The sequence below is a fragment of the Rhinolophus ferrumequinum genome, chromosome 20 (genome assembly GCF_004115265.2).
Source record: "Rhinolophus ferrumequinum isolate MPI-CBG mRhiFer1 chromosome 20, mRhiFer1_v1.p, whole genome shotgun sequence".
Classification (NCBI taxonomy): Eukaryota; Metazoa; Chordata; class Mammalia; order Chiroptera; family Rhinolophidae; genus Rhinolophus; species Rhinolophus ferrumequinum.
In genome coordinates this window covers 37,122,186-37,145,111 of record NC_046303.1, presented here as the reverse complement: position 1 = coordinate 37,145,111, position 22,926 = coordinate 37,122,186, and the positions used below count along the sequence as shown (strand labels likewise).

Here is a 22,926-nt window from a genome sequence, read left to right as displayed (position 1 = left end):
CAGTAGCACTCATTGGTCATGATTTGGAAGGTGGAGAAAATTCATTGTTGAATAGACAGATATAGTTGCACTACATAACTCAAGACTGTTGGGAGCTCTCAAAACTATCCTAACAAAGCTCCTGTATCATTTGGGGGACTCCTAGAGCCCTATCATAGGATTGGGCATGTCTCAATTCCAGATGTGGAGATTATGGAATAAAAGGTGCCAATCATTCAATTCCCCGTAGACCTCTCAGTGATTCTCAGGAACTTAAATTAAACCATTTGTTACAATCTCCAAGATATACTGTTAAATTAAAAAAAAGAAAGCCTGATATTAGAGTGAAATAAATGGAAGTGCAAAATAAAATATATTTCATGTTTGATTTTATATGCATAAATATTTCTAGAAGAAACCAGTAACTACACATTGTGGGGGAAGAGTAACAACTAGGTAGATGGGTAACAAAGATGAGAGGAAGACTCAACCTATATATTTATAATTTTTAAATTTTTGAACCGTGTTAATTTATTGCTTACTCAAAAACTAAGTAAATTGATGAAAATGAAAAAAAATACTAAATGAATAAAGGGAAATTTTGTTTTATTTCTCCCATATATTTTAGTTTTTTATTAAAAACATTTTCAGCTTTATTGAGGTATTATTGACAAATAAAATTGTAAGATATTTAAAGTGTACAGCAGGATGATTTGATATACTTATACATTGTGATAGGATTCCCCTATGGAGTTAACACATCCATCACCTCACATATTTGCCTTTTTTTTTTTTTTTTGGTGAGACCATCGAAGTTCTCTTTTAGCAAATTTCAGTTATACAGTATAGTATTATCAATGTCCATCAGTGAATAAATGGATCAAGAAAATGTAGCATAGTGTGTGTGTGTGTGTGTGTGTGTGTGTGTGTGTGTGTGTGTATGATGGAATATTATTCAGCCTTAAAAAAGAAGGAAATCCTGTCCTTTGTGACAACATGGATGAACCTAGAGGGCATTACGTGAAGTGAAATAAGCCAGACATAGAGAAATACTGCATGATATTACATGTGGAATCTAAAAAAAAGGTCAAACTTGTAGTAACAGAGAGTAGAAAAGTGGTTGCCAGGCAGAGAGGAAATAGGGAGAGGTTGGTAAAAGGGTACAGGCTTTCAGCTGTGAGATGAATAAGGTCTGAGGATCTAATGTATAATATGTTTAGTTTTTCACAGCCAAGTTCAGCAAGCTTGTTTAGGTGCTATTTCCTTTACTATATTGCAGCTTCATCGGCATCCTCGGAACGTAGAGGAAGAAACCAAATATATTGAACTAATGATTGTAAACGATCATCTCATGGTAAGATTTGCTGAATTTTTTGTTGTTTGGACTTGTTTGTGCCTAGGGTAAAAGTGGTGGGTACACAAATATGTTTAGAAGAAAGAAGCCCATAAAGTTGTAATCTAGAGAAGGTATTTATGTAAGCAAACATATTTGTTACCCATCAGCAATCTGCAAGTAGGAAACACTCTTAGGTAAAAATAACAAACAGTATTTTGTGAAGTTCCAAAAATATTTCTGGGACTCATAATGTCAGGTCTTTGGATTTACTTGATTTATATGGGGCCTAATATCTGATCTTACTGAAACGGCAAGGTTTAAAACAAAAGAAAGGGAACTTCATTTTATATTGAAAAAGTAAGCAAGGCACCAATAATGTGACACTGTAGTTTGCAATGTACAGCTTTATCCTAATAAAAGAAAAATAATTTTTTTTCTATTTCTGTTTTGTTATGTAGTAAAGCTATACAGGAAAAGCTTATAGAGACAAGCAGTGAAGAATTCTAGGATGAGAACCTAGTGAAACTTCCATTTTTGTTCAGTCAATTATTTTGTTAATTCACTTCATGTGTATATTCAATTCGTGGGCGTATTTCAGTCAGTATGGTTATTGTTGCAGCACAGCAGTGTGTTACAATGCTAATTGTTCCATGTAACCATGGTTTTGAACTAAAAACCATCTGGTGCACATTGCTGATTTTTACTTAATTTCAGGTGCAAGTACGTTTGGATTTACTTTGAATGATTTATTTGAGGGAAATTGTGTCATTTATTTACATATAATTAAACAAGTAATATTCATTTTAATTTTTGTTAATGATAATACAATCAAGATTGAATGCTTCTTCCTTGTTCAGGCTAAGACTGAGTTTTATCTGTCTAGCTTTTTGAATTCAGGGAATGTTACTGTTCCCTGAGATTTTTTTACAGAATAAGAATAAGTTGCAAAAACAGAATTTTGGACATTTTTAGGATATCACGAATTCAGATGTCTGTAGACATCTTTAGGTAAATAATGCAAATAAAGGGAACTGGGTATAAAACAATAGGGCAGGGTGAGGCCTGTGGTGAAAGGGAAATCACATGGCCTGCTTCATTGGAGCAGCTGCTTCGCAGCACTTACCAGTTATTACCATGTGGAGACGCTAATTTCCAGTGAAGCCAGAAATCAGGTATCATGTGGCACTTCCTAATTTTTAATGTAGCATTGAGGCCAAACAAGAGATATATGTGATCCACATCGAGCCTATAAGCTACCTCTTTGTGACCCTTAGGGTTTTCTTCTCCTTACTGAATAATCCTTGTAGAACTTAACAGATTTTTATACTTTTAGCAGTATTCACATTCACTTTTTCTGACTTTGATGTACCAGTGTTTATATGTTTTGTAATTCATAGATAACTTGCATATGTTTTATCATTTTGAATAATAATCCCGTGACAGAAATAAACTTGTGAATGGGACAAAATGGGTATTTTTTACTTTATTTCACAGATGACTAAACTGAGGGCTCCAACTTTTAAGCACCTTGCCTCAGACTACGCAGTATATAAAGGACTAGGTCTCAATTCTTACGTTTTTTTTACACACCCTTAGAGAACTTGCAATTATACCATGCTTTCTCTGCTGAGGTGATTATTGCTGATGACTCTGAAAGCCCTTCACTTGTTTTCTTTTGCTTTCAGTTCAAAAAACATCGGCTTTCAGTTGTACATACCAATACGTATGCGAAATCTGTGGTGAACATGGCAGATTTAGTAAGTATCAACCCGATTCAGTATTGTCGTAGAGGAATTTTATCTCCTGAATACTAACAGAACAGATAATATGGCTCTTATATATTCATTACTCCAAATTACACTTGACCAAGGTGTCCCGTAAGTCCCTGGTAACCTTGCAATTGACTTTATTGATTTTGATCTCTATCTGGGAAGGTGATAAAAGGAAGTGGTCAGAGTTGCCCACAGACTTATGCCTGAAATTCCTTCCTGTATTTTTCACATTGGAAAAGAAAAGGCTGAGTCACAGCCCCTAACAAAGATACTGTGTATTCCACCAATGGAGAAACAGTCTACGAGTTGTGCCTTTTGCAAGAGTGCCCAGTGCCATGGGAACGATGCAACTAAATAATTCTACAGTACCTACTTTCCAAATCTTCCCTGACAAGGCAGTGCCAGTACCTACTCCATGAATTTAATTAGGACCAGTATGGTTGTATAGAAATTGTTTCCTAGAGAGTCTTTATTGTTCCGTTTTTGCCACGGGAACTGAAGAACGGATGGATTCTTTGTCTAGGTTCCAGAAGGTGGACTCAGGGAAAGCCTCGAATAAGGGTGCAAATATTGGTCCAAAAGTGATCTTGTGTTTCTAACAGGTGCTCTGTTCCTCGGGTGTTAATTGATAAACAATTTGATTCTGTTACTCAAGGTAAATGCATGTAAATTAGAAAAACAATTATCTCCTTAAAAACAGTGAAGTTTCTTACATTTTACTAAAACTCAGAATTTCCATAAAAGGAGCTTTGTAGTCCTGTTCATAAATCACTTGATTTTACCACATGTACAGCTGGTGTATCTGTTTTGTTAATTTTCTGTTAATATTCTATAGATATATAAAGACCAACTTAAGACAAGGATAGTATTGGTTGCCATGGAAACCTGGGCAGCTGACAACAAGTTTGCCATATCTGAAAATCCACTGATCACCCTACGTGAGTTTATGAAATACAGGAGAGATTTTATCAAAGAGAAAAGTGATGCAGTTCACCTTTTTTCGTAAGTAACTTTTGTAATGATTTATTACTTTTTTTGGTTCCATATTATATGCTCTATGACTTGTGACTGAGCTGTGTCCATTTTACTGCATAGTGCAGTTAGGATATGACAGAGAAGATACATTTGGCAGAAGTTTTAACATATAAATTGTTCGAAATTGTCCTGAAAATTTAAGAAGTTTAATTTTGAGTTATTTTAATATTGCATGTGTATTTCATTTAATTTTTCAAGAGATTTAATCAGAGCATTAACCGAGTAAAAATACTGTTAATGTTCATAAAGGGTATTCTTAACAGATTAATTATATTTTTTAAAATTGCTGTCTTTTAAAAGTTAACATTATCTTTGTTTTTGCTTTAAGGTGAGAGCTTAATATTTTCAGAGTTTATCTTTTATTTTTTCTTACTCCTATATGTTTAAAAAATTTTTTGGGGGTAACATGCATGCATATTTGATGTAATAGCAAGTTATATATTGTAGCACTTTAAAAACCTATCATTTTAAGTCAGAGCTGTTGAAGAAAATTATAAATGGAACTAAAAGTGTACATTTTGGGGGTAACTTTTTATTTTTACATAATTTCAAATTTACACAAAAGTTGCAAGTATATTACAAGGAAATAGCCTATGCCCCTCACCCAGACTCATCAATTGTTTCTATTTTGTCCCATTTGTTTTATTTCTTTCCTTCTATCCTATTTACCCCTTCCCTTACTTTCATCTACCCAGCTATCAATTTTTTCTCCCTGAACCATTTGAGAGTAACTTGGAGACATTTATCTACTGGGCCTCTACTACTAAATACTTAAGACATTTTTTTACTATAGTAAATGATTAAAAACAGAACATTTAACATTGATACAATACTTTATAGTTTATATTCAAATTTTACCAATTGTCTCAATAATGTCTTTTACAGCCAATTCTCCCCTACCCTAAATCCAGGATCCAATACAGGATCACACATTGCATTAACTGTCATGTCTCTATAGACTTCTTTAATATGAAAGATTTCTGTAGCATTTCTTTGTTTATTTTGAACTTAACATTTTTGAAGAGTGTAGGCCAGTTATTTTATAGACTGTTCCTTATTGTGGGACTTGCTGATAGTTTCTCATTGTGAGATTCAAGTTACGCATTTTTGGCAGAAATACCACAGAAATGATTTTGTATCCTTTTCAGGTTACATCATATTAGTACTCCTTTTTTTAATAGGTATAATTCTCTTGAAGATATTTATTGATTATATGGGAAACATCCCTCAGAAACCTTTTTCTTTGGTTATATGTGTAAACAATTTTCACATTCCTCCCTTACCTTAGGAATAAATAGTATACAAATGTTATGTACATTGAGAAAATTAATGTGGTAAATTAATAATGAGAGGTGCTATGATGTTTGAACTGTGAGCAGTAAGTATTTTTCATTTCCTTTTCTGAAAGGGGAAGTCAATTTGAGAGTAGCCGGAGCGGGGCAGCTTATATTGGTGGGATTTGCTCGTTGCTGAAAGGAGGAGGCGTGAATGAAGTAGGTGTGAACATCTGTACAGTACAAAGTGGTATGATGGCTGAAAATGTTTTCCTAATATTTAAGAGATAATTTCTCAGTATTCCACATTTTCCAGATGTTAGGTTGTTTTATTAACAACCAATGTGGTTACTGTAAATTACCAGAGGACAGAATAGGGAAATAATAACAAGATAATATCTGATCATTCTGTTCATGTTCTAACTTAGAGTGATTTCCATATTTAGCTATTTATAGATATATAGAGAAAAGACTTTACTTTTAGCTTCACTAACAATAAGGCCCTGTTTTTCACTTTGGTTTTCCAGATAGTTGGGTAATTTCCAGAAGCATTGGCTGATTACCTAACAACCGAATTAGAAATTTTCTTACTTCTTTGATATTTGGCAAATTTTTGGAGAAAAAGACAGTCTTTTCAAAAGGTTCCTTCTACTCCTAAGGAACTGAGCCTGATGGTAGTGATTTAAGAAAAAAATACTTGAATCTTTGGGAGGCTATATATTGAAAAAAATATCCTTAGGTCTTCTCAAGTTTCTTTTGGCCAAAGATCATCACTATTTCCTATTACTCGTAATGTTCATTTTCTGAGCCATATTCTATTCAATTTGGGGAAATTTCAGAGTACAAGTGGACACACAAGCATGAACAAGTTCCATATAATTTGCACATTTATTTTTATCTTATTATCGAAAAAACTGTTTTAATTATATGCAAGTACTAAGTTTTTTAGAAAAGTCACTGGTGAAATTTGCACTCAGAATTAAATGTAACTTTCCAAACCCAAAAGTTGATGATTCCCTGGCTTCTAGTTTTCCCTGTAAGACTTAATCAAACACTAATTTATTTCTTACCACTTCTTTATAAATGCTCAATAGTTCAGCGCCAGCTATTGTGTGTTTAAACTGTGATAAACAAAATGCTTAGAAATTACTTATTTTCAGTTATATTGTGAACTTTTTCTCTGGCCCATCTTAAATAAAAAATAATTTGCATTTACATGTATTTAATTTTTTTTGTTTGTTTTTCAGTTTGGGAAAACTGATTTAATGGCAGTTACACTTGCCCAGTCATTAGCCCATAATATTGGTATTATCTCAGACAAAAGAAAGCTAGCAAGTGGTAAGTTTAAGTACATGTGTGCTTTAATTATATTTTAAAAAGACTATCTGTAAAATATTTTGGAGAATGAGATTCTTTAATTCAGTTGCTTGACCAAAAGAGTTTGGCTAATAGTATAAGTAGCCAGGGCACAAAATAATTTTTTCAAAAGTAATACAAGGTAATATTTACATTGCAGATGAAAATTTCTCCATGTGTAATAACTATTTAAAGCTATGTGATGATAAATTCATAGTTGAATTTTACCTAAAAAGGGATAAAATAGGCTCAGTTTGGTAATTTTAAATGGTAAGAGTCATAGGCATATAGTTTTAAGACATTCTGTTTTATTATGGTTTATTTAAACCATCTCTTTATATGGACACAGAGGTTGAATTTGCCTGCCAGGTTGGATCAGACCTGATAAACGGCTTAGTAAAATATAGACCTAGTAAAATACGTTAGATTTAGCATCTATGAAGAATATATTTTTCCTAACTTATTTCACCAAGAATGGTTAAACACTATGTATGTTGAGTAAGTTGATTATAACAATATTTATTTTATTATTTTAATAATGAATATTGTAAATATGTTTTTTTATATTAATAATAACTATTACCATTTATGGAGTACTCATTATATGACAGATAATTGAGTGCCAGTATTATCTATTAATACATCTAGATGCTCATTTAATTCTTTAGATAATCCTGCAAGAAATACATTATTAGCCCCATTTTACAGATAAGATGACTAGATCTTAAAGGGTAATGTCTCCAAGATTACACAAGATTACATTGATAAGCCCAGGTATTGAACCCAGGTGTCCGATTCTGAAGCCTAACCAATTTACTATATTGCCTTCTACCAACCTTGGTGTAGAAGCTTTTAAAAATGAACAAGAAGTTGTTAGAATTCCCATAAATGCTTATGAAACCAGTATCCTGTAGTGGTATATCACTATTTTATTGGCATTTGATTGTAATTTATTTAAGCCATTTTAAGTGAATGCTTTAAAAATATGACCACTTGTTGAAATAGCAAAAGATTTAAATTTAGTAAAAATTATATAATCTTGATAGGGCCCGAGGGAAAATATACTTTTAAAAATAGGAACTACTCTAATGCACCTGTTTTTACTTTGTAATAAGTCATGTGTATTCATTTTTTCTTAGGTGAGTGTAAATGTGAGGACACGTGGTCTGGATGCATAATGGGAGACACTGGGTGAGCCACTTCTATTTGAAAATAATTCACTTTTCCTTTTTCTGCTATGCTATTGTCTTTCTAGGAATATGACACTCAGTAACTTAATGCATGGAACCTCACCCCAGACATTCAAGAGAAAATCAGAAGTAGATTTTCTCAGTGGCTTTGTATGCAAAGTAATTTTCACAAAATAATCTCTTCTTTATGAAAAAAATTGATGTTTATAAACCTAGTAGATCAAAGACTTTTTAAACCTTGAATCTAGGCTGGAAATGAGAAACAACTTTGTTCTTGATGGCTTACATATACTAGCTCCCTTTCTTTTTATCTTTTTCAATTCTAATAAATGGGTTATAAACACTAGTGTGCTGCTAAGCTGACTCTCAAAAACAAAAACAAGAGCCCAGATTTGCAGCTTCTCAGATTTCCAGCAGCCTTCTACCATATGTAGAAACCTATAGTGCAAATACTACAAAGGTTGATTTCCAGCTACCAATGGTGTGTCACTGAACAAGGAGTGGGAAGAGTTGTCACATTTACTCTCCTGAGAAAGGTTTTCATTTTTTTTACTATCCTACCCATCTCACATGATCAGGTACCTATCCTGCATTCTTTCTAGTGCACAACCATTCCTTTCATGCCAAGTGTATCACTACCATCTTACTTTAAACTTTTATCATCTTGTGCGCTTGTTTCAATAACATGCCAGATACTCAGGCAATTTTCGGGCTCTCTTTCTCCCTTTCGGAACTCCACTGCCATCACAATCAAAAAAAGGTATAAAGAGTAAAAGAATGAACACTTGTATAACTATCACCCAGCTTAAAAAAAACACACACAAAAAAACTGCCTGCATGATTAAATCTGCCTTGTGTTCTCTCTGATTGGTCCCCAGCCCCAGCCAAGGTAACCATCTTGAATTTGGTTAATATCATCACAGATCCTTTTTGATACTTTTATTGTATGTTTGTGTTTGTGTTGAAGTACTATACAGCATTGCGTTGCATATTTTCAGTTTATGTGAAAGACCTCATACTATATGTATTCGTCTGTGTCCTGTTTTTTTGATCAACTCTGTATTTGTTAGATCTGTCCATGCTGATAATATATAGTTCTAGTTCACTGACTGTATAGGGCACAGTTTCTCCATTATCCTCGTAAGGCACCTGGATTTATGTGTCAGACACGTGAATTTTATTTTCCTGCTCAGAACTTTTGTTGAGTCTCTGTTATATAAAGGGTAAGGTTCAAATTCTTTCCTCCAATATTTAAATGTCCATAATCTTTCTTCATCCTCATTTGCAATCTTATTTTCCACTTTCATGATCAGTTTGCTAACCATTATTATACGTTTCATGATCAGTTTGCTAACCATTATTATACGAGGTGTGATCAAACAATACAGTGAATGTTTAAATAAAATTTATTACAGTAAAAGACACATTGCCATTAATCTCCCTCAAAATATTCCCCCTTGCTTCAAACACACTTATCCCATCGTTCTTGCCACTTTCTGAAAAAGTTCTGGAAGTCCTCTTTCATGAGTGTCTTTAGTTGCACTGTCGTGGCTGCCCCGATGTCCTGAATCATTTTGACTCTGGGGAAGAGCCAGAAATCACATGAAGCCAGTTCCAGTGAATAAGGTGGATGAAGACACACCGTAATGTTTTTCTTTGACAGAAACTGCCATACCAGAAGCTATGTGTGACATGGAATCTTTCTGTTGTGATCACAAAATATAGTGAATGCTGCTACTGAGTGCCATCCAATGGAAAGACAGGGATCTTCAATATAGGAAGCAGTGCGTTGAAACTTAGTAATGGTGTGTGACAAGTTTCTACTTGTTTGGTGCCGTCTGCAGTCAGTTGGGTATGAGTTATGGTTGAGAGAAGATGTGTTTTAAAGTGTGCCATAAATCATCCTCTCTCATGACAGTGCTCTATGTCACACATCGCTTCTGGTATATGGCAATTTCTGTCAAATAAAAACATTATGGTGTGTCCTCATCCACCTTATTCACTGGATCTGACCTGTGTGACTTCTGGCTCTTCCCCAAAGTCAAAATGATTCAGGATATCGAGGCAGCCAGGAGAGTGCAACTAAAGACACTCATAAAAGAGGACTTCCAGCACTGCTTCAGAAAGTGGTAAGAACCAAGGGGTAAGTATGTTCACAGTGAGGGGGAGTATTCTGAAGGGGATTTGATGGCAATGTGTCATTTACTGTAATAAATTCTTTTTATTTAAACATTTACCGTGTTATTTGATCACACCTCATACATGCGTTTCCAGCCTCTTGATTTCTTCAAGAATTCCAGCCTCTTCATCTGGAATTCTCATTTTTCTCTATCTAACCACGTTTCTAGCGATTTGAGATTTATTATAAGTTTTAACTCCTGCATTATAATCTAATTCTGTATGTGCCATGCTTCCCCTCACCAATTAGTTGCACATTTTTGAGGATTACATCTTACACTAATTGATATTTTTGTCACACTTCACACCATAATATCTTGTACAGACTTGATTTTCAAGAAATATTTATTGATTTGATTATATTTGAATTTTGAACTCCCAATATATGTATGACAAGGAAAATAAATGATGGAGAGCAAGTACATGCAATCATATATTTAAAATATATTTTTAAATATCTTTGAACATTTTGTTTAGTAATAAGAGGGAATTAAAAAGATCCTTTTTTATAGTTGTCATTTTCCAACAATTACTAAATTTCGTGCTAGAGGTTCTTGTCTTTTAAATGCTATTTAGTATATTATACCCGATTATTCTGAATAACTATTAAGCACAAAATTTTATAGACAACCTGCCTAGCACTAAGCATAAGAAATACCAAAATCAAATGGCAACACTCAAATATGTATAGCTCTTTGCATTGGAGCTCTTCTTACATCAAATACTGTGTTTCCCCGAAAATAAGACCTAACCGGACAATCAGCTGTAATGCATCTTTTGGAGCAAAAATTAATATAAGACCCGGTCTTATTTTACTATACTATAAGACCGGGTCTTATATAATACAATATAGTATAAAACTGGGTCTTATATTAATTTTTGCTCCAAAAGACGCATTAGAGCTGATTGTCCAGCTAGGTTTTATTTTCGGGGAAACACGGTAGATGCATTTAAGGGAAAAGCTCTTTGCATAAAACATTGTCTGGTATGATGCTATGTATAATTTGATCTGTGCCAAACATCACCTAACAGCACTAATTATGGACTTATATTTCCCATGGGTACATTACCTCCCATTTCTACTTTTTGAAGTTTCTCTGTACTGCTTAATGTTGGAAAGCATTGTTGAACTGAATACCAGGCCTATTTAAAGTTCCTATAAAAATTAAGATTTTAAGAATGCATTGAATATAATAGATATGTTACACTGCAAAAAAGGTTTGGGGCAGAGCCTAGGGAAATACATGATATCTGCTTTCAGGTATTTGAAGATGTAGTAGAGGAATTAGTCTTATTTGATACAGATAACAACACATACTGTAACTGTTGGAAGTCAGATGTGGCACAGTGAAGGTAAGAGCAAGCTATAAATCTAACCTGCTCCTGTGAGGGAAATTCCCTGTCAGTGTTGGAGAGCAGGCTGAACTTCCAACGGTGTAATGGGCAGCAGGTTGGGCCGGGCTGAGATCTCTGATAGCCCTTTGCAGGTCAGAGGCTGAACTAGGCTTTGACTTCTAAGGGCCCAACACTAAGAATTAGTGACTTTCTTCTTTGACAGTAGAAGCCATCTCAGGTTTTGACTGGTAGAATAAATAGGAAACTTGAAGAAAGTCCTATTTAATTTCCATAACTTTGGCAGAGATATGCAGAATGGATTCATGGGTATGGTGATAAAAACATTGGCTGAGGGGTTGGCATTGAAAAGAAAAAAGGAAGTAATATATGTATGAAAATCTTTAAATAAAGAATAAAGTGTATGACTTGATAGGAAAGCGAAGTGAAGGAAGTAAAGTAGTTCAGAGAATTTAAACCCGAGACAGCTTTATTTGGAGAGTTTGGCATGAAACGCTTGAAAAATGAGTTTAGGGTAAATAATCATTGTCAATTCCATTAATTAATTCAAAAAGCATTAAACACTATGCTTGCAGGAAGTAGGGATATAAATGAGCATAGTCCTTGCAGGCTAATGGGAGAGATGTTATAAAAACTATCTATTACTACCTTAATTGTATTTTCACTATTATAAAAGCTCAATGTAAAACAACTTTTTAAAAATATAGAAAATAAAATTTTTATCACTTTTCTCACTATCCAGTGATAACCATGGTTAATGTTGAAATAAACAATGTTAAAATTATGTTTAAATCCCAGTATTTTTTCTTTCCAATTTTATTGTTCTTTTAGATAATTTGGGTCCCGTTGGATATTTAACTGTTTATTCATTTTTTTACTTAACATTGTACAGTCAGCATTTTTCTGAGTTTTCATTCTTGAACACTATGATTATTAATAACTATTTTATTAATATGTCACAGTTTAGTTAACAGTTTTACTATTGAACATTTAAGTTATTTTCATGTCATTTGCTATTATAAATTGTGCCACCATAAATATCTTTGTTCAGACATCTTTATACACATAGTGAATTATGTCCTCAAGAAAATGTATAAAAGAAGAATTACTAGATCTAAGGATATTTCTCATTTTGAAGATTCTTAATGCATATTGCCAAATTGCTCTATAGTCAAGTTTCTTTTTCTATTGACCTTTTATAATGTTATTACTTTTTTTGGTATACATTTTTTTTTGTGTGTGTGTGTGTGTGTGTGTGTGTGTGTGAACAATCTGAAACTTGAAGAACCTTTTTGTCCCTGAATCATAAATTATTAACTTGGTGCCTATCACCCCTAAAATCTTAATGTGCATGTCTACAAACTAGGGTATCCTCCTATAAAACCACAGTACAACCAGGAAAATCATCTAAGTCTTAGCCCTCATTCAAGACGGGCCCTGAGTTTCAATGGTTTTTATGTCTCTTTAGCGTCCTGCAGTCTGGAACAGTACCTGTCTTTCTTTGACTTTCATAACCTTTACACATTTGTAGATTATAGGTCAGTTATTTTGTAGAATGCTTTGCAGTTTGGGTTCCAGCCTAGTAATATTTAGGAAAGACTTATTACAAAACAAATTATTTCTAACTCTCTTTAATCAAAATTACAGGTACAATATGTATGTGTTTCCTTTGAATGTGTTTGCACATAATGAAGAACCCATAGTTACTGTTAGTCACCAAATGAAGAATTTGGAAATCTACTGATGGAGTAAAACGCTTAGGGATTAAATGTAATTGTTGTACATAAGTAGAATTTATTTTTTCATTTTTAAGAAAATGTACAATTTTGACTGTTTAATTTTAAGACTGATATACAAACAAGGGAGACGAAAATTGTACTCAGCTATTACTTTTCTTCTCTCTTATAGCTATTATCTTCCCAAGAAGTTCACCCAGTGTAACATTGAAGAGTATCATGACTTCCTAAATAGTGGAGGTGGCGCCTGCCTTTTCAACAAACCTTCTAAGGTAATAAGCGTGATCAGAGTTACTAGTTATTAATCTTTCTAAAGTATAATAAAGACACATTTTCAACCATTGGATCTCATAAAAGAGTTTTTCAACTTGGCTTATATGTACATAGTCTAAACTTGCTGAATATCTGCATTTTCAAAGTCAGCTTTAATCTTGAGCTTTGGGGACAGAAAGCAGGTAGAAATAAGCGTGCTTTCTGAAAATTTTCCATTTTCTTTTTATCTGGCCAAATGATGATTCCAGGTTAGCTTACAAAAATGGTTTCATTTTGCCTTTCATTTTCATTTTCTTGGTGAGCTTTTTGCCCCCGTGGATACCTAATCACAGCTCATCCTGGTAGAAAGGAAAGCATATCTTTCCTCATCACTCCCTACCACTACCTTTCAGAATGAGCAGTATGATTAATATGGCAAGTTTCTCAGTATGAAAACCAAATCTGCTTCAAGAAGGAAAGGAGAAAGTCTTTCTGTACTTAGACTTTGTCAGAGGCTTTTACAATTTGTGGACCATCCTCTGATTACTGACTGGAAAGCAGGTCTTTCTCCTATATCTGGAATACTTTGCAGATTAAAGTGGATTGCTTTCTCTTTGTTCATTATGTGAACTGTGACATGCTTCTGTGCACCACAGCGATATGTAGCATTCCTTTTGTAATCATTTACCTGGTTTCGTTCTCTGTTCACTCCAGTGAAATTTAGGAAATGCATTACATTGCACTGAAAAGCGAATTGATGATTTTAAGTATCTTTCCAAAAGCTTCAGAAGTAATAATTGAACTAAATTCCTGCTACTATAAAGGAAAAACAATTCAAGTCTTTTTGCCAAAATAACTGATTATTCTGAACCCAGAGTAAGAGAATAAGAGTATTTTTCATCTGGATAAGTTTTAGTTTTGGCTTTCAAAGCTTTCTCATTTGTTATGATTCCTTTCAACTGAAAATGAAATGTAGAGATGAGTGGATTCTTTTGTTGGAGAGGGGAGAGTATTTGAAATTAGGTTGGGATTCTTTTGTTGTTGTTGCTTTTTTAATTTCATTTTGCTTTTTCTCTCTAGCTAGTTAAGAACGTGTGTGTGTGTGTGTGTGTGTGTGTTCATAGGTATGTATTCACTTGCATTCTATAATACATAGATTTTGATTAACTTTTGAATGGTTGTTATATGTGTGGAGCATAGCAACTATTTACTAATTTTATCTATCATCACAAGATAAATTATATTCGAATGATAATATCGATGGAGAGTTAAAAAGTAAAAATCTTAAAATGTACTCTTGTACAGGCCAAAAACTGCTTCTGACTTTAGGGCAAATTATCATTGCTGTTCTCTGTAGAACTGTGTTAATAGGAGGAGCTATGTTTTGTATTAAATAAATCAACGCATTTGTTATTTTGTAATGTTTTCCTTATTGTCAATGAAATAACTTTCACAAGGAAATATAATTAATAAAGGGCTTTTCACAGGTAATTGAACTCGATCCTAACAACAATTCGTGATGTAGATGGGCAGCTAATATTATTCCTGTTTTAAATACTCAAATACTTGGACTCTGAGATGGCAAGCTATTTGCCCAAGATAAGTAGCTGAGCCAAGATTTGAATCCAGACATTCTGACTCTAAATCCCTTGCTTCCTGTTTGAAGGAAATGAAATTTCAAGAATCAGTCTGGCTTGGCTTTCATCAATGGCTAGATCATCTTTTATTTTGGTGGCATTTATCAGACCCTACTTGGTATATATGTTATATATGTAAATATGATTAAATCCGAACCGGAAATAATGTTAGACACTTCTGTTCTAAAGTTCCCAGTTCTAAATTTATAAAACATCATGCTTTCTGTTTAGGAAAATAAAAATATACTTTGGAATAACTGACAGATATGCCAGAAGTATAGGTGTGGCCCTTGTGGTCTCTTATAAGGTCTTTAATGTTGGTTTTTCTATATTTTTGGTTTTCATTCCACAGCTTCTTGATCCCCCTGAGTGTGGCAACGGCTTCATTGAAACTGGAGAGGAGTGTGACTGTGGGACCCCGGCAGTAAGTCTCTGGATGTTTTGATGATTTTTTAAGGTTGTTCAGGGTCATTCCAGGTACACACATCGAGACATACAGAGCAAGTGTTATGCCTGGAAATTTTAAAAGATTTGTGGAAGAAAGATTATTATTGTGACGCTATACATTTATTTTAGAAAATATTCTGGTCCTTTCAGGAAAATCATCATGTTCTGATGTTTTGCCAATGTTTATATTCCTCAGGAATGTGTCCTTGAAGGAGCAGAGTGTTGTAAGAAATGCACCTTGACTCAAGACTCTCAATGCAGTGATGGTCTTTGTTGTAAAAAGTGCAAGGTAAATAAATGCTGATTCTTAACCAATTGACAGAAAAGAGGACTCACTATCAGATTCAATTGTTAAGGCTGGGTAAATATACTCTAATAACAATAGTAGTATCTAACACATGTTAAATGATTAAGTACCAGGGGCTTTACAAGAGCCTCACAAAATTTTATGAAGTGTAGTAACTATTTTTAGTCCCATCTAACAGATAAAAACACTGAGGCTTGTAGTGGTTAAGCAGTTTGCCCAGGGTCTTACACCAAGCAAGTCAGGGAACGAGGGCCTGAACTTTTGTCCTTCCCAGAGTTTGTCCTCTCGCTTCTGCCTCCCTGAGGAGCATGCACATTAAATAAAACTAGGTGTTTAATCTTTGAGTTGTTGTTTCCTTTTCTGTAAAGCCAAGCAGGTATTCAGTAGAACTTTCTTTTCTTGCTTCTCAGCTTGGTATATCTCTTGCATAGCTGTTGAGGGAGCAAAAGGAATACTTTTAGACATGCTCATACCTTAATGTGTTGTGTATGAGAGTTTAGAATGCATCTTTTTAAAAAATGTTGTTTTCTAGTTTTATTGAGATATAATTGACATACAGCCCTGTATACATTTAAAGTGTACAACAGCATAATGACTTGACTTCCATATATTGTGAAATGATTACCGTAATAAATTTAGTTACTATACATCATCTCATTAAGATACCAAAAATAAAAAAAGAAAAGTAGTATTTTTCCTTGTGATGAGAACTCTTAGGATCCTTAATAATGTTTAAAAATTCCATACAGCAGTGTTAACTATAATCATCATATTTTACCTTATATCCCAGTACTTATTTACCTTATAGCTGAGAGCGTGTACCTTTTGACCACCATCATCCAATTCGTCCAATAGTTTCTTAAGTCATCAAAAATGTTAATGTACATTTAGATACAAATATACATATAGAATGATATTTTGGTTTTAGAAGAATTATTCCATCTATAAATCTCAAGACACTGTGGGCAGTAAATTCTAAATAAATTAAACTGCTGCCAAATGTTTATTTGGATGCTTTTCTTTTTAATAAAAAATGCATCTTTAAACACATTATCTGTTTTCATTCTCCCAGTAGCATCCTCATACCTGTCTCCAAATATTTAAACCTTTCCATCAAGACTAGAGTTATTTGAGGCTGACCTTTTTCAAGGAAATGTATTTCTTTTTTCTCTTCTGATACAAAGTCTGGTACAATAGTCTACATTATTTCTGAGGTTTAATATCTACCTCTTTCAGTCTGTACATTTTATGGAAGCAGAGCCCAGGACTTACACAGTACTTGGTACAGGTTCTTAGTAAATATTTGTTGAATGAATGAATAAATCCGGGCAGCAGTCTCTTACTGATTATTTGCTGATTAATTAACTTTAGTCTAAGAGTTAAGACAGGGTAGAATATGAACCTATCATACTAAGCATCTACTGAGTGCCAGAGAAGAGTGGTAAGCACTTTTAATTTATATCGTCTTATGTCTGCATTTCTCAATGCAGGCACTATTGACATTTGGGGCCAGATAATTCTTTGTCGTGAGAGTGTGTCTTGTTTATTGTAGAATATTTAGCAGCTTCCTGGTCTTCTACCAGATGCAAGCACCACCCCTCCCAGTCGTGACAACCAAAAATGTCTCCAGATATTGCCAAATGTCCCCTTAGGGGCAAAATCACTTCTGGTGAGACCGCTATCTTAGATGACGCTCACAACCACACTTTTGGGGTAGGCATTATTATCCATATTTTTCACTTGAACAATCCCAGTCTCAAGGAAGTGAAATAACCTGCGTAGGTTCATTCAGCCAGAACAGAATAAATGTTCACTTACGTCCCAGATCTGCTGGCAGCTATTTCTGTTGTTTCCGCTTGACCACCATGTCCCTGGCAGGTTTTTAAGACAAGAAAGGCCCTGGCAGAGATCTCTGAAAGCATTTTCTAAAAAAGGAAGATTAAACTAAAGGTGAAACAGATATATTTTCATTCTGGCTGCCTCAACTATTTATTCTGACAGCTTTTCCAACTGCCTTAACAAGGGATCCCCAATCTTGATGTTAATCCTTGGTGATTTAAGTCTGCCTATCCATAAAATGCATTTGATGATGCCATTGTTCTTTGATTTATAGAATCCAGCTCTTTGTGATATTATCATTTCAAGGAACAAGTAAAAATGATAAAATTAAAAGGCATACAATAAATTGGCATGATTAACCCTCCCACAAAATAAGTTACAGTTGTCCCAGTCAAGTAAGATCCTTTTTTGCCATTTTCTCTACCCCACACCCCCACTCTCGCCCCTACCCTGGGCTCCTGGGGGATCCAGAGGCAGGATAGTGAACAGAGGGGGAAATAGAAGAACAAGATGATAAACTGTGTGTATCTCTAGTTTTTCTGCATGTGTTTATAATAACGTATCTATCCCAGAGTTGGCAAACGTTTCCTGTAAAGGGCCAGAGAGTAAATGGTGTAGGCTTTTTGAGTCATAGGTCTGTGTCAGCTACTCAACTCTGCCTGTGACAGCAGCCATCGAAACAAATAGGCATGGCTGTGTTCCAATAAAACTATACAGAAACAGGCAGTCAACCAAATTTTGCCCTCAAGCTATAATTTGTGGACCTCTGCTGTAAACTATTGCTTATTCACTTGTTTATTATTTTCTTCTCGCATTAGTAAGTAAGTTCCGAGAGGGCAGGGGTTTGGGTTGATTTATTTACTACTGTACCTCAGCCCTTAAAGCAAGTCCTCCCTCACCATGCTTCCTCTTAAAAGTTACTGGCAGTTCTTGGAACATTCACACTCTCATATAAACTCTATCTTAAATCTGCTCAGATTTCTACCTCAGATATTCTAAAATTGTGGTTTGCCTCAATCCCAAGGAGGAAGACAAACAGAGTATATGAAATGAAATGATCTTGCTTATTTCCATATTTTTATGACCTGTTTACCCCCACTAAAATGTAAGTTCTTTGTGAGCAGGATTCTTGTGTTTTGTTCTCCATTGAGCCTCCTGTGGCTAGAAAGTGCCTGGCACATTTTAAGTGGCTAGTAAATACTTGAATGAATGGATGAATGAATGAATGAATGAATGAATGACTAAATGAACACAAATTTTGTTCGGATCTTCTAAAAAGTACCGGTCAAGGTGCTGATTGGCAATGGCAGTGTGCTGTTCATGTTCTAGGAGCAACAAGAAACTTGACTGCCGAGAAGATTGTGAACAAGCGAGAGAAGCTGAAACTTGCAGGAGATCGGGGGTTGTCCCAAATGATGTGTGTGTTTGTGTAAGCACAGATAAAAACATAGTAGGGCCCACCCCCAAATATCAGCATTTCGAAGAGGGAAAGAGAATGGGATTGAGAGGATAGGGGAAGGATGAAAACTTTATGTGTCTCTGTTTTATTATAGTGAATACTCTTGTAATTCATAAATCCAGTGAGCTTCAAAATTTATTTGTACAACTCTCAAACAAGAAATATTTAAGGTGGTTGAAAACAGACCAAAAAAACCTGCCATGCACAAGTATAAATCATAGAAACATTAGAATAGAAAAAAAGACCAAGCTATAGACCTATGTAAAAATGAGGCAGGAAAGAAGAAAGAGAAAGCATGGGAGGAAATAGCTTTGCCAGAAAATGTATCTTGAACAATTCAGCCCAAAATCCAATTCAGCCCAAAATGTCTTTCAAATTCTTGGCAGATGAGGCAAAAAAGAGTAATATGGTAAAAGTGCCAATAAAAATGAAAGGTAACATGTAAATCCAAAAGCTATTTGGAAGGAAGAATTACTAGAACTCAGACTGACTCTTCCTTCTGGTGGAGAATGTATCATCAAGCACTATCCTATTTTAGCAAGATATTGTAAGACTTATATGATGACTATGCAAATTACTTTGTACACGAGCAACTCTCTCTGAAAACTGTTAAATTAAAATTTCATTCAGTAACTGTGGTTTTCAGACTGCGATCTTAAAATAGTTTAAGATATTGCTATCCCAAAAATACTCATTTTGTTTTTTCAAAGATGACACTGTGAGAGTTTTTTTCTTCAACAGTTTTACACATTGATTTTTGTTCACTTTAGTTTCAGCCTATGGGGACTGTGTGCCGAGAAGCAGTAAATGATTGTGATATTCATGAAACGTGCTCAGGAAATTCGAGCCAGGTAATTTACAGAACAATTACTCTAAACTGGATGGGAACGAGTAGGAATATCTTTAGTGCCCTGATCCCCAGGTGACATGGAAATAGACAAGATACTCCTCTCTTTTTTTCCCATCAACTCTCATCCTCGCTTTATTTTTCAGGAATGTAAGTTTCAGGAATCGAAGCTTGAGCGGATGTTCAGCATAATTTTGTCTGAATGTTGAACAAAGCTAAGACTGCATGCATGCCTTCACTGCTATGTTTTTGTTTTAAGGAAGGAGTAAAACTTGTTTGCTTTTTGTCTACTTAGTGAAGGAGGAAACAAAAAGACTTCAGCTGGTTGAAACAGGAGTCAGCCCAGGCAGACAGACCCTCAGAGCGTTGGGTTCTGGCAAGGAGCCTGTCTCTGTCTCCACTCTTGCTTATCTGAGATAGCTTGCGTCACCTTAGCCATTACTAGTAGCTGCTTTTGAGTTTAATATCATTTGGTTGTAAATGGAGAAGATAAGGAAGTTGATAAAATTTGGCAAGGGTTCCCTGATTTCAAATGATCAGTGTCTACACAGGCAGTCCTCGCTTTGCGTGGTGGTGCAGGACAATGAAAACAAGCATGCAAGCTGAAACCATGTAAAGTCATCTAGGAATCAATGGGACAAAACTACAGTTGTTCTGTGATCTTTAAAAAAGATCGGACTATTAAATACTCTCTTACCATTGGCTTTAAGTGAATAGGGAAATGAAAAAATAAACTAATACTTATTTAGCACACTAAATTAAAACAGAAACATTGAGAATTAAGGTGTTCTATTTCTTTGTAAAAAACTTCTCAGGAGTAGTCGAAACTGCCGGCCGCCTTTTTGTTGCAAACCTTGTGATTCCTACCGAGCACCTTGTCCGTGCATTGTTGAATCGTCATACTCCTTTCTCAGTTTGGATCAGCTTTTAGCATTTTATCCTTTTCAATGTCATGCACTCCTTCCAAGAGATCTGAAGATGTGAATGTGAAGATTTTTGCGGAACAGGAGTATGAACTTTCCCCTAGTGAGCAATTTTTTTCTGTAACTCCATTTACGCTCAATGAGAATTTCTCTTCAAGAGGCATCACTTCGCATTTTTTTGCAGCACTTTCATCTTTGTTGGCCAGTTCCCTCTTTTGATTATCTAGTTTTGTAAAATGTCATATGGTATCACCCAAATACAGTGAGACAACAACACTACACACTTTGTTGTCTGTGTATGAACTGAATAAATAGATGGCAAGTGACCAATTACTGAGTCTGAAAGAAGTGACAAGATGGGTTATTCACCATGATGGGCATCTGTTATTTAGGAATCTAGTGATAAGTGAATTGAAGAGCTCTAGCAAAGATTGTGCTTTATGCAATTACTCATAGTTAATATATTATGGTAACTGAAAGTAGAACTGTGTTATTGGGGTACTACCATGTTTCCCCGAAAATAAGACCTAGCCGGACAATCAGCTCTACTGCGTCTTTTGGAGCAAAAATTAATATAAAACCCGGTCTTATTCTACTATACTATAAGACCCGGTCTTATAATATAATATAATATAATATAATATAATATAATAATATAATATAATATAATAATATAATATAATATAATATAATAATATAATACAATATAATAATATAATATAATATAATATAATACTGGGTCTTATATTAATTTTTGCTCCAAAAGACACATTAGAGCTGGTTGTCCAGCTAGGTCTTATTTTCGGGGAAACATGGTAGTGATTTTTAACAAAACCCTGGTAACTGAAATTCATGTACATTTGAGCTATGCAAAGCTAGGATTGCCTGCATATTTTGTCCTCTAGAGAAGAGGGATTTGGTAGTTGTCTGTCTACATGAACCATTAAAAATGCTTTATTTTAAAGATAGTTATCCTAAGAGACTAAAGATTTTTCATGTAAAAGTCTTTTCCTTTCTTATCTGTAATTAGCATCATGTCTAAGCTAACACTTAGTGATGGTGAGGATGTGATGAAATGATGGATGTGCAAAGGTGTTCTTGTTGCATTAGTTGTAACAGCATAAATTGGAGATACAGCAGGTCCTCGAAGAACAGTGTGTTGTTCGTTGTTAGTTTGTTATAACATTAATGAGATGCTCTAGGAATTTAACTCTTGTTTACATCAATTAGGGTATGGTAAAATTGGTTTCATTATACATCATTTTCCTTAAAGTCACAGACCCTATCGAAGATGTTGAGGACTTACTGTATTTTTAAGTGACTATTTTAGTACGTTGGTTATATGGTTTTGTCTACTTAGTGAAGGAGGAAACAAAAAGACTCTTCAGCTGGTTGAAACAGGACCCAGGCAGATGGACCCTCAGAGCACTGGGTTCTGAGAAGGAGACTATTATATAGTTTGTTAGCTCGATGCAATGTGTTGCAACTATTAAAGATGATACCTACAAAAAAGTGTATTATGACATGAAATTTGTATGACAAAAGTAAGGGGAAGAAGCAGAATATAAATATTATCTATACCTTGATTATACTTATATTTAAAAATAACATAATTTGTAGAAAAAGGTAGAGAAAAAAATGTACCAATATGTAAAAAATGGTTATCTTGGGATGGTGGAAATGAAATAATTTTTGTCTTTCATTTTTAAAAAAAACTTTTTACCTTTCCTAACTTTGCTCAAATGACTATTATTATTATGATAGAAAACGTATAATAAATTAAAAAATGACTGTTTATATCTACACAAGAATGCTTTGCAATTTTCTGCGCTTGCTACAAGGGTATAAAAAGAAGGGATGCTCTAAAGCATCATGCCCAAAGTAGATTTCTGCTGGAGAGTCATTTTACATGTAAGGGTTGTGTTGCTTCTCGTGGTGAAAAAGAGGAAATACAGTAATTGCTTCTTCTATGTTGGCATCCTCCTTGCTTATGATTTCTGCTCTTG

General features: G+C 34.4%; 1 protein-coding gene across 18 annotated transcripts in view; it reads left to right on the top strand.

Moving 5' to 3' along the window:
* ADAM22 (ADAM metallopeptidase domain 22) overlaps positions 1 to 22,926 on the top strand; it is a 229,731-nt gene that overhangs the window by 166,910 nt on the left and 39,895 nt on the right. For all 18 annotated transcript variants that reach the window (XM_033088399.1, XM_033088397.1, XM_033088392.1 and 15 more), the window contains 10 exons: positions 1,259 to 1,333; positions 3,001 to 3,072; positions 3,923 to 4,089; positions 5,531 to 5,615; positions 6,644 to 6,734; positions 7,892 to 7,943; positions 13,382 to 13,481; positions 15,451 to 15,522; positions 15,742 to 15,834; positions 19,921 to 20,001. In XM_033088399.1, the coding sequence (XP_032944290.1) occupies positions 1,259 to 1,333; positions 3,001 to 3,072; positions 3,923 to 4,089; positions 5,531 to 5,615; positions 6,644 to 6,734; positions 7,892 to 7,943; positions 13,382 to 13,481; positions 15,451 to 15,522; positions 15,742 to 15,834; positions 19,921 to 20,001 (888 nt within the window). The remainder of the gene's footprint in view (positions 1 to 1,258; positions 1,334 to 3,000; positions 3,073 to 3,922; positions 4,090 to 5,530; positions 5,616 to 6,643; positions 6,735 to 7,891; positions 7,944 to 13,381; positions 13,482 to 15,450; positions 15,523 to 15,741; positions 15,835 to 19,920; positions 20,002 to 22,926) is intronic.